Source organism: Chelonoidis abingdonii, chromosome 6 (assembly GCF_003597395.2).
Source record: "Chelonoidis abingdonii isolate Lonesome George chromosome 6, CheloAbing_2.0, whole genome shotgun sequence".
In the NCBI taxonomy this organism is placed as follows: Eukaryota; Metazoa; Chordata; order Testudines; family Testudinidae; genus Chelonoidis; species Chelonoidis abingdonii.
In genome coordinates, this window is record NC_133774.1 from 16,022,076 (window position 1) to 16,036,316 (window position 14,241).

General features: G+C 40.0%; 1 protein-coding gene across 5 annotated transcripts in view; it reads right to left on the reverse strand.

Moving 5' to 3' along the window:
• Window positions 1–14,241, reverse strand: part of DYM (dymeclin) — a 351,012-nt gene that overhangs the window by 187,021 nt on the left and 149,750 nt on the right. For all 5 annotated transcript variants that reach the window (XM_075066858.1, XM_075066862.1, XM_075066859.1 and 2 more), the window contains one exon: window positions 3,659–3,841. In XM_075066858.1, the coding sequence (XP_074922959.1) occupies window positions 3,659–3,841 (183 nt within the window). The remainder of the gene's footprint in view (window positions 1–3,658; window positions 3,842–14,241) is intronic.

The window sequence follows — 14,241 nt, forward strand, 5'->3', positions numbered from 1 at the left end:
CCTTAACCAAGTCTCATAAAACATCAGTTGTTACATCAAAGTTACAATTGTTCTCCCACATGAGAACTGGTGAGCCTTCCTTATACTCATATTAGTCTTTCTTGCTTCTCCCTCCAACTCACAGTCAGTCATGCCTGTAACAAAGCTGCCTTATCACCCTTTCTTCCCCTCCTTGACTCTTAAGGTAAGAAAAGAAGGCATCTCAGGAAATGCTGGGTAACCGTGCAGCTACAGGGCTTTCCTTGACAGCTAGAATTCCAAGGACTTCTGAAGGACTACGTTTCCAGTCCCAAAATGACCCAACTTCAGGGTTTAGTTTACAGTGTTCTAGGAGTATCAGATCTGTATTTGCTGGTTAGTATTAGTCCTTCAAAGGGCTAGTCTACATTGAAAACTTACATTGGCTTAGCTAAGTCTCTGAGAGTTATGAAAAATCCATACCCCTAAGAGACTTAGCTATGCCGACCTAACCGTCTGTGCAGACAATGCTAGGCCAACGGAAGAATTCTTTCAATTTAGCTACTGCCTTTTAGGAAAGTGGATTAACTACAGCAGTGGGAGAACCCCTTCCACTGCTGTGGTGAGTGTCTACACTGAAGAATTACAGTATTGCAGCTGTAGCATTTTAAGTGTAGACATATCCTAAGTAACCTATGTTCAACGGCCATAATATAGACCTTGGATAGACTAGAAAGAAAGGTGTGTGTTGTTTTAAATTATCTAAGTTATGTTTCAAAACACATTAGCTAAGCACAGTTTAACTCCTTGAAAAATCGTGTCAGGTGGCCGTGGTCTGTATGGCATAACTTAGGATGAAGGTAGAAATGGAACCAGAACAGAATATTATGAAATTAACAGTAAAACAGGTTGAAAACTGGTTTCTATGTGTTTCTATGATGTTTGTGGAATTATGTGACTTTTCAAGTGTATTTGAGACATGCAGCTCAGAAATGTCCCTTTGAAATAAAAAACTTGTAAGTAGAGAAAGATATTTCTTGCTATATAAGCTTCCAGAATGCTGCAATAAGTCAACTGGACATAGCTTTATTTTCAGAGAAGGTAAACCGGGTGGAGCACCAGGAAAAATTAAAGTAGCCTTTCAAGATAACACTTGCTCTTCTGCACAGAGTAATTTTTAAGACAGAATGGAAAATCTAGGAAGGAGGGGGTGTTTATTTTGTTTTTTTTGTTTTTTTAATTGTGATCACCATGGTGAGTGTAGGAAGCAAGCATATTGTGAGAGTCTGGGCAGGTTTGCTGATTACTTTCCATAACAAGTTTTCAAAAGCTGAAAACTGGACTGAGCAGTTTTAACTTTGTTAATGTAACCGTATCAGCTATAGAGTTTCCAAAGTGTTCAAAACTTCAAAATCTACTTTTAATCTCCCCAGGACTTGAGATAGCATATTAGGGGTGCTGGAGAACAGCTAATACTTTGCATGTGAATGCTCTATTTTGCATAAAAGTGAGATAATGATCAAATAATATACATTATATCACCATAAAGAACAGTGGCGACTTTAACGTTCTCACCAGCTGTGCTCCTGTGGAAAAGAATTGCAAGCCAATACAAATTTAACCTTTAAATGAGCAATCCTGCCCTTCTCTACGATGCTTTTCAACTTTTCTTAATCAATCTTTACATCTGTGCAGCATATGCAGCAAAAACTCCTATGCATCAAAAACACTCCCCTATTTTTAAAAAAGCCACTACTGTTCTCTTCCTTTTTCTTCCATATTCCCAGAAAAGCTTCTAAACCATTGTCAGTGTGTATTCCATTAATCCAAAACAACTGCTACTTCGTGAAAATATTTGTTATTAAAATTTAAAATTTATGTGCAGCTAGAGATGGTGAAGCAGATTAATTCAACATACTCTACTATAGGAGCACTTAGATGCTATAGTCAGCTGAGAATTCTACATGTCTCAAGGCTCGAGCTGTGTGAATTACTAAACAAACTCACTAAGAGTTGCAACATTTTTTTTACCTGTTTTGTTAGAGAGACACTTACAAACCTTTTTAAAAATTGACAAACACTAGCAAAAGAATCTTTTAAAAACATTATGGAAGAAGAGTCCTAAAGAATTTAATAAAGACAGAATCTTTCTAAACCTATTTATGGACTTCAATAGCAGGGATAAAATCTGTATTATATTCCACAGAATGGTTTTAAAAATTCTATAGAAAAGATGTAGTTACTTTTTATTAAATTCTACAGGTTTCAGAGTAATTTCTCTAGAACACAACTGGCTTCATCCCCAATAAATTAGATAAGATATTTTAAGTTAATTCTCATATTATATTCGGAGTCTGTACATAGTTAAAGTCGCAACAAGGCTTCCATTATAATTCTTGTTAAGAACATAAAACAGCCATATTGGGTCAGACCAAAGGTCCATATAGCCCAGTATCCTGTCTTCTGTTCATACCCTCTGGGGCACCTGGTTTTGGCCAGAACTATCCACAATGACTCCAAGACCTCTTTCTTGAGTGGTAACAGCTAATTTAGACCCCATCATTTTATATGTATACTTGAGATTATGTTTTCCAATGTACATTACTTTGCATTTATCAACATCGAATTTCATCTGCAATTTTGTTGCACAAGTACCTAGTTTTGTGAGATCCTTTTGCAGCTCCTCACAGTCTGCTTGGGACTTAACTATTCTGAGTAGTTTTGTATCATCTTCAAATTTTGCCACCTCACCGTTTACCCTTTTTCCAGATCATTTATGAATATGTTGAATAGGTGATCTGGAAAAAGGGGTAAACAGTGTTGTCATTCCCTTTTGTTTTCCCTGCCTCCCAGTTTTTCCACAGGAATAAATTTAATCTGAAGAATTGTATGGTTAACATTGGGAGGAGCAGAATTCATCTGTTCTAATTGTTCAATGCAGATACAATGTTTCCCAACACTTAAAAATGAATCTAAATAAATTACACATACACTACAAGTACTCACTACCACCACCACCACCATTATGAAATGAGGGCAGTGGAAGCCCAAGGACTCTCTCAGGACTAAGAGTTTTTCTGGAGAATGAAAGCAGCTCTGGGCCCAGCTGAGCTGATTAAAGTTTCCTGCTTAAATAAGCCAACTACTTTCAAGCTCATCCCTTGAATGCTTCAAGTTTCAGGAGTATAAAACTTTAAGTGTCAAACTAGCTCAGCTACAAACAAGTTCACATCTACACATATAAAACTAAACAATGGAGTATGGTTCAGGCTGCCCAGATCTCCCAATGCCCTATAGCATTCCTAAGGCCAACAGGATCCTTCTGGCTATCTGACTTGCCCCCGGCTACCCACCCCCTCATCTTCCTATTGCTATTTCTATCTTGTGAAGTTCCAGAGCTATGCAGAAGAGAAAAAGTCTTAAAAACTTTGCAAGAAAGCAAGCTATAGAAACTCCATTTTCCAAAACTGAATTGCACAGTACCATTCAGTGTTTAAACCACCCCTCCCCCCGCCACAGTGTCTTAAGTTTCATGGGCTGAGACATGCCAGCTCAGGAAGTTCACAGGATCTCCCTTTCTGTACATTTCCTAGGTTTATAGGATTATTCTATAATGGTAAGAGCAATGGTTAAGAAATCAGGATAACACAATGCCTCAGTTGCTTCAATTCACACTAGAAGATTAAGAAAAGGTACAAACCTTGTGTGTTCTTGAAGGACATAATAGCTTGTCTGTATGGGTTTGGTGTATCTGGAGCATCAGTCAAATTAGCTAGCACAAGCAGAAGCAGAAGGCTCTGATTAGCTAACGGTGATGACTGTTCCTGCTGTGGTGCTGGTTTACTTCCTACTCCACCCAACGTGAATACTGTCCACAGGCCAGCTAAAGGGAAGAATTGAAGAAGAGACTCCTCTTAGCGAATGTTATTAAATATTTATGGCGCTCTTTCAGGGCATACCCATCTTTACAAATGAGTAAGATGTTTCTTTTGGTCTACCCCAAAGTACAGATACAATACAGAGAAGAACAGTTCATCCTGAGAGAGACAAAGTGACAACACTGATCATGAATTTGATGGTGGAAGAATTCATGAAAGCACATTTTAAAGGAGTAGAGGGGAGAGCATTTAGCAGATGAGAATAGGGAGGCTGCCGGAAGTGTAAGAGGTAATAGTGCAAGAGGAGATGAAAGTGCAATCAGGAGAAAGAGGCAGGGCCATAATGGTGCAAGGCTCTGAAGGTAAAGAGATTAAACCTGATGTGATAGAAGATACAAAGCCTGTGAGGGGATTCAAGAAGGGGACGCCGACATGGTTCACAGGGAGAGGAAGACAAACGTGTACAATATTTTTGTAATCAGATAATCTCCTTTAAAAATGCAAATTGATTCCAACATGCTGCATTTCTTAATGTGTTTTATTAAACCCAGAATATTATAATAATTCCAAGGCCAGAAGGATCACTGTGATCATCTAATCCAGGATCGGCAACCTTTGGCACATGGCCCACCTAGGTAAGCCCCTCGGTGGGCCGGGCCGGTTTGTTTACCTGCCGCATATGCTGGTTTGGCCGATCGCGGTTCCCACTGGCTGCGGTTCACCATTCCAGGCCAATGGGGGCTGCGGGAAGTGGCAGCCAGCACATCCCTTGGCCCGTGCCGTTTCCCACAGCCCCCACGGGCCTGGAGCAGAGAATCGCGGCCAGTGGTAGCCGCGATCGGCCGAACCTGCGGACGCGGCAGGTAAACAAACCGGCCCGGCCCGCCAAGGGGCTTACCCTGGCGAGCCACGTGCCAAAGGTTGCTGATCCCTGATCTAATCTGACCTCCTGTATAATAGAGGCAATAGAACTTCCCTAAAATTATTCCTGGTGCAGATCTTTTAGAAAAGCATCCAATCTTGATTTAAAAATTTTTAGTGATGGAGACTCTACCATGACCGTTGGTAAGCTGTTCCAATGGTTAATTACTCTCACTGTCAAAATGTACGGCTTATTTCCAGTCTGAATTTGTCTAGCTTCAACTTCCAGCTAGTGGACGGTATTATACCCTTCGCTGCTAGACTGAAGAGCCCATTATTAAATATCTGTTCCCCATGTAGGTACTTATAGACTGTAACCAAGTCACCTCTTAACCTTTTCTTTGTAAAGCTAAATAGATTGAGCTCTTTGAGTCTATCACCATAAAGCATGCTTTTTAATCCTTTACTCATTCTCGTGGATCTTCTCTGAAACGCTTCCAACATATCAACATCCTTCTTGAATTGGAGACACCAGAACTGGACGTGGTATTCCAGACGAGGTCACACCAGTGCAAAATCCAGAGAAGTAAAATAACCTCTCTACTCCTACTCAAGGTTTCAGTTTTTCCATCCAAGGATTGCATTAGCCCTTTCAGTTATAGCATCACACTGGGAGCTCACATTTAGCTGATTATCCACCACAACACCCAATCTTTTTCAGAGTCACTGCTTCCCAGGATAGCATGCCCCATTCTTTGTTCCCAGGTGCATACAATTTACATTTAGCCTTATTAAAATGCATGTTGTTTGGCTGTGCCACTACAAGTAATGCAGATCACTCTGTATCAGTGACCAGTCCTCTTCATTATTTACAACTCCCCCTATTTTTGTGTCATTGTGACAGGATCCCCAGAGTACAACCTGGAACTGGCGTACCGCTGCGCCCCCTTAACTCTCCAGCCTGGGCTTTCTCTCACAATGCTTTGCTAGTGACAAGCAGCAAACATCTTCAGGTGTTATCATCACTCAGCACAACCGCATGTGGAGCCCCACACTCAGCTAGATTGTAGGAATGCTACTTGAGTCACTCACGAATCACACAGAGAAAGGCACCACCAAATCTCCCAAGCCCCTAGCCTTGGACCCCACAACTTTACCGTCTTGCCCTGGTCAGAAGCCTGACCAGTATAAGTTCATTACCTAGTGCGCCCCTCCCTCTATGTGGAGAGGACACACAACATCCTTTGTAACCTGAGCTGAGATTTCCAAAGCACTTCAACCAAAACGCACAGTTTTAGGTAAAATATAAAACAGATTTATTAAGTACAAAAAAAATATATTTTAAAATTATTATAATTGGTAGGCACAATAGGTCAGAGATAGTTACCAAAGAAAATAAAAGGTAAGCACACAGTCTAAATCTTAAACCTTATTAGACTAGGCAGTATTTGGATCAAGCAGTTTTGTCACTCCACTAGGTGTTACAGTCCTTAGTACACAGGGTTCCCCTTTAAGCCTGGTACCAGTCTCCTCAGTTCAAGTCTTTTGTTTTCCCAGCATTCTTGTTGCTTCCAGTGTAGGCAGGGGAGGAGAAAGGCCCAAACCATGATGCCACTGTCCCCTCTTTTATATCCTCAGTCCATGTGCTAGGAAGACACTAGCTCAGGCATGCCTGGTGGGCTTTGTTAATTCACAGGGTTGAGCAATCCCCCTGGTGTGGACTTGTGCAACTTAGTCACAAAGTTGAGCAGTCCCCATTGTGTGGTGCTTGCACAACTGTCATTGAATTGTAAATCCCTTGTTTGCTATTCCTCTGCTGGTCAATGGCTGGTGATGATCATTCAAAGCCCACTCAACTGATATTGATTGGTATTGATTATATTATCTTTCTTTAATTCTTTATTAAACCGAGTACCGTATCAACTACTCCATTATTTTGCCTGAGATCAATGTCAGGCTGACAAACCTACAATTACCCAGGTCATCCCATTTACCCTTTTTAAATATTGGCACAACATGAGCGTTCTTCCAGTCTTCAGGAACTTTCCCAGTGTTCCAAGACTTATTGAAAACCCAACATTAACAGTGCAGCAAGCTCCTCAGCCAGCTCTTTTAAAACTTCATATGCAAGTTATCCAGATCTACTGATTTTAAAATGTCTAACTTTAGTAGCTACTGTTTAACATCCACCTGAGATACCAGTGGAATGGAAAGAAAGAGTGTTATCACATAATGTAATTACTTCACATGTTTTTCCCCCCCAAATACAGAACAGAACTTTTCTGAATTATTTATGACAATTTTACCATTTCGATCTACTAATGGACCAAAACCATTGTTAGGATTTTTTTTTGCTTGTTCCTAATATACTTTAAAAAATTACATCTTATAGTCCTTATCTCTGCTTGCCTAAGCAGTTTTTTACAATTCCTAGCTTCTAATTTATATTTATTATCATCATCAACTTTCCCTTTCTTCCTTTTCATTTTATTTTATTTTTTTAATTCTATAGCTTCCTTCACTTCCTCTCTAAAGCAGGTTGGTTTTTTAACCAATAGAGGCTTCTTCTTCGATTGTGGCTTTTTGGGCATCTAGTAAGGTGTTTTTAAACAATTCACCTGTTTTAGGAGAAGCACAATTAGCTCATGACCAGGGAACATAACAATTGCTACTATTTGTTAAAATTTAATAGCCAGATTTACAGTTATGCAAAAGACAACAGCACTGTACACTTTGTTGTGGATGAATGTCATGTCCTCCAAATTCCAAACGATGTTCTTAATGAGGACTAGGCAAAACTACCAATAGTTAACCTCAGTTCTGTTTTAATCAGATCCACCCTCTGATTTTTAAGTTAGGATTTAGAATAAATGAATGAAACTTGAGAAAATCTAATACTTCAGTGGAAAACACTTATGCTACCTTTGGGCTTTTTTAATGGATTATACAGAACACATGCAGTTATGGAAATACAAATTTAGCCTGCAAAACTAGTAGACAATAGTTTACCTTTGACCAATTGGCTTCTGATAAGCTTAAAGTACACAATTTACTAGTAATTCTGTTGGGAACCAGTCACCTTTATTGATCGGTGCCTCTTAGTAAAGTGATAGCTTCCCCACACAAACAAAACCCCCTAAGTAATTAATTACAAAAAATTACATTAATGCAATGCTATGGTTGCACAATTAAGCACTCAAAAGAAAGAAAAGCAAAGGACCTTAACTCTAGCCTCTTGCTTTAAGCTACTATGATACAGTCTTTAATTACACAATCACGTTACTATAAATATACATGTATATCTAAGATAGTAGAAATTAACTTATACAAAATAGTATGTCATCATGTAGCTGTAGAGTTTCTGTAAAAGAGTTAAGATTATGCGTTAAGCTTAATTTCCATATTTTCCAAGCTTTGGATGCTTAAGAGTGCTAATTTGCATATTATAGTTTAATTTTAAATTAAATATGTTAATAATACCTTAAAACAGTCTACTTGAATGCCCACTTCTTATTAAAGTACTGATGTATTAACTGATGACTACATTCCTGTTTAGCACTCAATACATCTCCCAGCACATCCCTGTTTCCACACACTGTATGACAGAAACTGCTTGATCAGCAAAATCTTGAAACTCATTACTCAGGATCATGAAATGAACAATCCCAGCATTAGGAATTCTTACTGATCACCTGTAAACTAAAATTTTAATTTACAATAAATACAATGTATTTCTCCAATTTAAAGAAACAATTTAAGGCAATTCAGTCTTCTTTGAGACTCTAGACACATTGGACATGAGAGCCCATATGGATCCTTTTGAATTTAAAGCAGAAATGTACTCTACCTGACAGAATCATAGAACAAAAGGCTTAGAAGGCACCGCAAGGGTCAGCTGGTTTAACTCCCTGCAAAGATGCAGGATTTGATGTGTGCCTAATTCATCCAAGGCAGATGGCTATCCAGCTTCCTTTTGAAAGTCTTCAGTGAACGAGATTCCATGACTAGCATATATAGTTGTTCCATTGTCCTACTGCTCTTACAGTGAGGAACTTTTTGCTAAGATTTAATCTGCTATGCTGTAGTTTGAACTCATTGCCTCTTATCCTGCCTTCTATGGCAAGAGAGAACAATTTTTCTTCTTTTTTTTTTTAAGGCACTCTTCCTAGTATTTGAAGACCACTATCATGTCACCCCGACCCCCAGTCTTTTCTTTTTCATACTAAACAGACCCAGTTTGTTCAGCCTTTGCTCATATGGCTTGCATTCCATCTGTTTGATCATCTTTGTCACTCGCCTATGGATCCTTTCCAGTTTTTCAACACCCTTTCTATACATTGGTGACCAAAACTGGACACTGTATTCCAGCTGAGGCCTAACTAGTGTCGACTTACACAGTACTATCACCTCCTCTGACTTGCATGCTATGTCTCTTGTTAATGTAACAAAAAATTGCCTTTACTTTTTTTGCAACAGCATTGCATTGATAACTGTTGTTGGGGTTTTGATCCACCACAACTTCCAGATCCTTCTCAGCAGTGCTGGTGCCAAGCCAGTTATCTCCCATTCTGTATCTGTTTATTTGGTTTTATTTCCCTAAAAGTAGCACCTTATATTTGTCTTTGTTGAATTCCATTTTCTTGTCTATAACCCAGTTCTCCAGTTTATCAAGATCTTTTTTTAACTTTAGCTCTAACCTCCAAAGTGTTTGCAACTCCCCAGCTTTGTCTCATCTGAAAATGTGATCAGTATGCTCTCTACTCCTACATCCAGATCATTATTATGTTAAACACCACCAGACCCAGAACAGATCCCTGTGGAATTCCACTTTTGAGACCTCCTTCCAATCTGACATCATTCCATTAATAGTTATTCTCTATTTGCAGTTGTTTAGCCAATTACGTATCCACTTAATGGCAGTTCCACCGAGCCCACGTTTTGCCAGCTTACTTATAAGAATGTCATATGGGGCTGTGTCAAACGCCTTGCTAAAGTCCAACAAAAACAGCTTAAACTATAGTTGGCCTTGTTTAAAGTCAAGCCACCTGAATGGCACTTTTCTTCAAACATAGTTATACATTCAGCTTCTGTAATAAATCAATACTCACTTCCTCATGCTCACGGCAAAGAAATTACTACAATGCCAAAAAGAAGAGAAATAATGCCATTCAGCATTAATTAGTTTGAAGGAGATCCCTTAATGGTGAGCAATTATAATTAAATACTTCACTAAAACAATCATGTTCCATGACTCACCCTTTATCAGTAAATTTTTGATCAGCTGCCCCCAAATTAAAACAATTCAGCTGAATAAAAAATGCTGCTCAACCTCAACAGTGAAGTGTACCTTTAACTCACATTAGAGCCATTTGGAAGTGTAATTTGGCTGGCCACATTTTGCAAAGGTTAAAAAAAACTCTGACAATCATTTATCTTATCTTCACTCATTAAATGAATCAGACTGTAATACATTTTCCCCCTTTTAAACCACAACTATTATGTATTCATTATTCTCAGCTAAACCAGCATTTTTATTTTCCACTATCTGTAATAGCATCAGCCATTACTACACCTTTCCCCTGAATTTAGGAAAAGGAGGTACATAGCCAAACTCATGACCCGACTATCCTCCTGAAGCTGAGTCTCTCAGCTGGCAACTTTCTCATTCTGGAAGAGCAATATCATCCTAAAAGAGATATATAACATTCACTTCAGACCCATGGGGCATCTCAAAAGTTGGCACTGACTGTTATGAGTGGTTGCTCCCAAACCAGCAGAAAACCTTAAATTATTCCTTCCAGATTATCATGAACTCAAAATATTGAAACAAATAGCTAATCAAAAATAGTTTGGAAAAGCTGGAAAAGCAGATACAGTGGCTATATAAAATTAAATATAGGAACAAAACCAGTCTCATATTCTTAAACATTCAGTGCATCTGTCATGAGGGTGACAGACATACAGGGTGAACATCAAGAACGCTACATTTGGTGAAAAAGAAAAGGCTGTCAAGGACCAATAAATATGGAAGGTACCCTATTAATGTGTGGGCTGTCAAGAGGATGAACTGTATGTAACACATATATGCTGTAACTGACATTATCAAAACATTGGCTGGCAAGATACGTCAGTCAAAGGTTAAATAGTTCTTTACACCGGTTCTCAAAATTTTAAGAGAAAATAATAATTAGCGAGTTCTGATTCCTAAAACTAACCTGGCCCTACAAGTAAAATATAAAGATTTAAGGTACATTCCATATCCTCAAATCATCAGAATAGCAAATTGTAACATGTCTTTGTCTTTTTTATTTAGGGTCAGGTAATAATTTAATAATTTTGAGACAACAAAGTTTTCAGATCAAACTTGTTAAACTGGAATTAAAATTGAGTGAGAGAGAAAGTGTGTGTACACACATGTATATCAGTAAGTTAATGGCAGAACTACAAAGGGCTGTTGCAATTATCCCCAAAGTAAGCATTGCAAACCCAAGAAACCCAAAGCTAAGATTACATTTTAAAGAAATTCAAACATAAAAGGTATGGAAATACACAACTAAGGCACCCAAACAACCTTAACTCTGCTCTGTAGTGACAACCTGCCCCCCCCCAAGGAAAAAATGCATCTTTAAAAAAAAAAAAAGAGTTGAATCTAATTGGGGACCATAAATATAATTATTCACTATTCAGTACTGTATTATTATTGGATTGTGTCATTGTGACACACTCTTCATGCAGTTTTTGGTTTCCCAATTACCCATTCCTGCTGGGCAGAAACAAGAAAGCCCAGGACAGGGAAGTCCCAGGCTGCAGATACACAGAGTAGTAGCATCTGACGAAGTGTTAGTCACCACGAAAGCTCGATGCTGCCAATGCGTTTGTTAGGTCTATAGTGCCTCAAAGACTCTTTGCCGCTTTTACAGATCAGACTACGACGCTACCCCATTGATACTTGACCAGTATAGTTAAAAGTTTGTTTATATTTATTGAGGACCCAGCGCTAAGGTTTCTAGCGCCCTAGGGCTGGACAATTTCGCCGACCCGCGCGCAGTCTCACGCTCCCTGAACCCGGGGGTGGGGGCGCCCTGGGCCTGCCGGCTCGACGCCTACCGTCGGCTCCCTACCGACTGGGGGGGGCACCCTGGGGCGGGCTCAGCGTGGCTCCCTTGACCCCGGGGGGGGGGGCGCCCTGGGCTGCCAAGTCCCAGCGGCGGCTCCCTGACCCCGGGGGAGAGGGGGTGCCCTGGGCTGCGAGTCCCGGCCGCGGCTCCCTGACCCCGGGGGGGGGCGTCCTGGGCTGCCGGGGCTGCGGCCGCGGCTCCCTGACCCCGGGCGGGGGGCGCCCTGGGCTGCCAGGCTGCGGCCGCGGCTCCCTGACCCCGGGGGCGCGGGCGCCTAGTTCACCTAAATGGTTGCACCGGCCCTGATATTATTCCATATTTAGTTCTGTTCATAATAAAGGGTTAATCTGGATATTGGTCTGTTCATCAGTAAAATACTACACTCACTACAGCAGAGTGTGAAAGTTGTTTGTATGACTTAACTGCGCATTTTCATACCATGTTTGGATTTCTTTTTAAATATTATCTTCACTTTGAATTTTATTTGCTATTAGTTGTTTTACGAAGATCCAGAATGTGAGAATTAGATTGACGTTTTCTTAAAGGCCGTTTCCATCCCAGATGACGACAAACACTAGCTGCGACTCAGCCTCTAAAATTCCCTTCTCCTGTTGAAGATTTGTATATTAGTTAACACAAAAGGCTTTGCTTCAACTACCCTAGTTGTCAGTCTATAAAAACAAACCCACAGCCACAAAAAATTATTTCTCCATGTGGTTTCAATAAGCACATTTTTGGGTGTTTTATTTACATTTATGCCTTAATGTTGCACGTAAGAATATTTGCAGTGAATTTCTATAACTGAAATTCTCTCATATGAGTCTATTGATGCATTCAACAACAGGATACCCTATTACCTGTATTTTTGTCCTCTAAATAATAAAATTGCCAACAAATTTTAAAAAATTATTTTGTTTTGGCAAATACACAGAAGAGTCTGGAGAGAACATGTTGTTTTGATCTTAAATATTAATCGTTTTTTCCTCTGGCAGCTCAGACAATGGAAAATTTCTTACTGATAATTTCATTTCTGCAAGCAGTACCTCCCACAATTCTGAGCTTCTGTGCTGCTGCTCTCTCCCTGCAGCTTCATGGAGGCAGATCAGTGCTTTGACTCCGCACATTCAGGCCATGCCCCATTTGCCACCAGATGAGTTATTCCCAAAGCTGTAAAACCTGCATAATATCAGTAAATAATATTCCAGACAATGAAATAACTGTGTACATAAGACTAAGGAAAAAACTATCCTATGGTAACGATTCCACTTCATATTTGACCTTTGGCTCACAAGCCATTTAGGTGGGTAGATTCTGGGAGATGCTGCCGGCAGAAAGGAAATTATCAGTATGAAATTGTCTATTCTGTAGCCCAGCTTCTCCCTCAATTCTGGATATTGGGTAAGTATTGAGCAGAGAGCAGATGTTTTCATAACCATCCCTAATAGAGTTCTGTAGATAAGTACCCTCTCTTTAATATAGGCTGCTCAAAGTTCTTTCCAGACTGCCACCTCATCACCTTCCTGCCAAAGACGACCTCTGCAGAAGACAAAATTCCACTTTGTAATGCTTAATAAAGTCGTTAGCTGTAGAACAAGGGACCTCTTCGCAAATTTCTGAGGTGGACAACTTGCTCGTGCCAACCATGAGGCGACTAAGGATCTCATGGAGTGAGCCTTGATCCCCTCTGAGGCAGGAACCTCTGATGATTTGTCTAATCCACCTAGTAGAGGAGGATTTGGAAACTCCATATCCCTAGCACTTTGGGTGGAAGGACGCAAATAGGAAGTCCGATCTTCTCGTGGATTTTGCACACTTGAGGAAGATTTTCAACACTCTTCCAAAATCTAAGGTGAGCTATGCCTTTTCAGTTGGCTATTGTAGTTTTGGATAAAATGAAGGAAGCACAACCTCTTGGGAAGTGTGGAAGGAAGAATTCACCTTAGAAAGAAAGGACTCTGGTGTCCTAAGAACCACCTTGTCCTCCTGGAATACACAACAAGGCTTCTGTATAGATAAGGCTGCCAATTCAGACATTCGCCTGGTGGATGTGACAGCTACTAAGAAACAAGTTTTAATGGATAAATAAAAAGCTAACACTGAAAGCAAAGGTTCACAGGGATGGCTTGTCAGTGCCCTCAAAAGTAGAGGTAGGTTCCATTTTGGAAAGTAGTTTGACCACAGATGTCTAGTCAGACTGCTCAAAGGAATCTGGCTACCTGTGGACTGTATGCCTGGGTGCTCGAAAATCCTATAAATAGCATACTAAAAGTGGACTTTACATGCAATGGTGCTGGGCTGAAGGCCTCTGTTTAGGCCTTCTTGGAGAAAATTCAGAAAAGCTAGAATTCCAGGAACTCTGGGATCAACACTGTATTCTTGACACCAGTTATAGAATATGGTCCAGATAGAGGAATATGCTTTTAGTG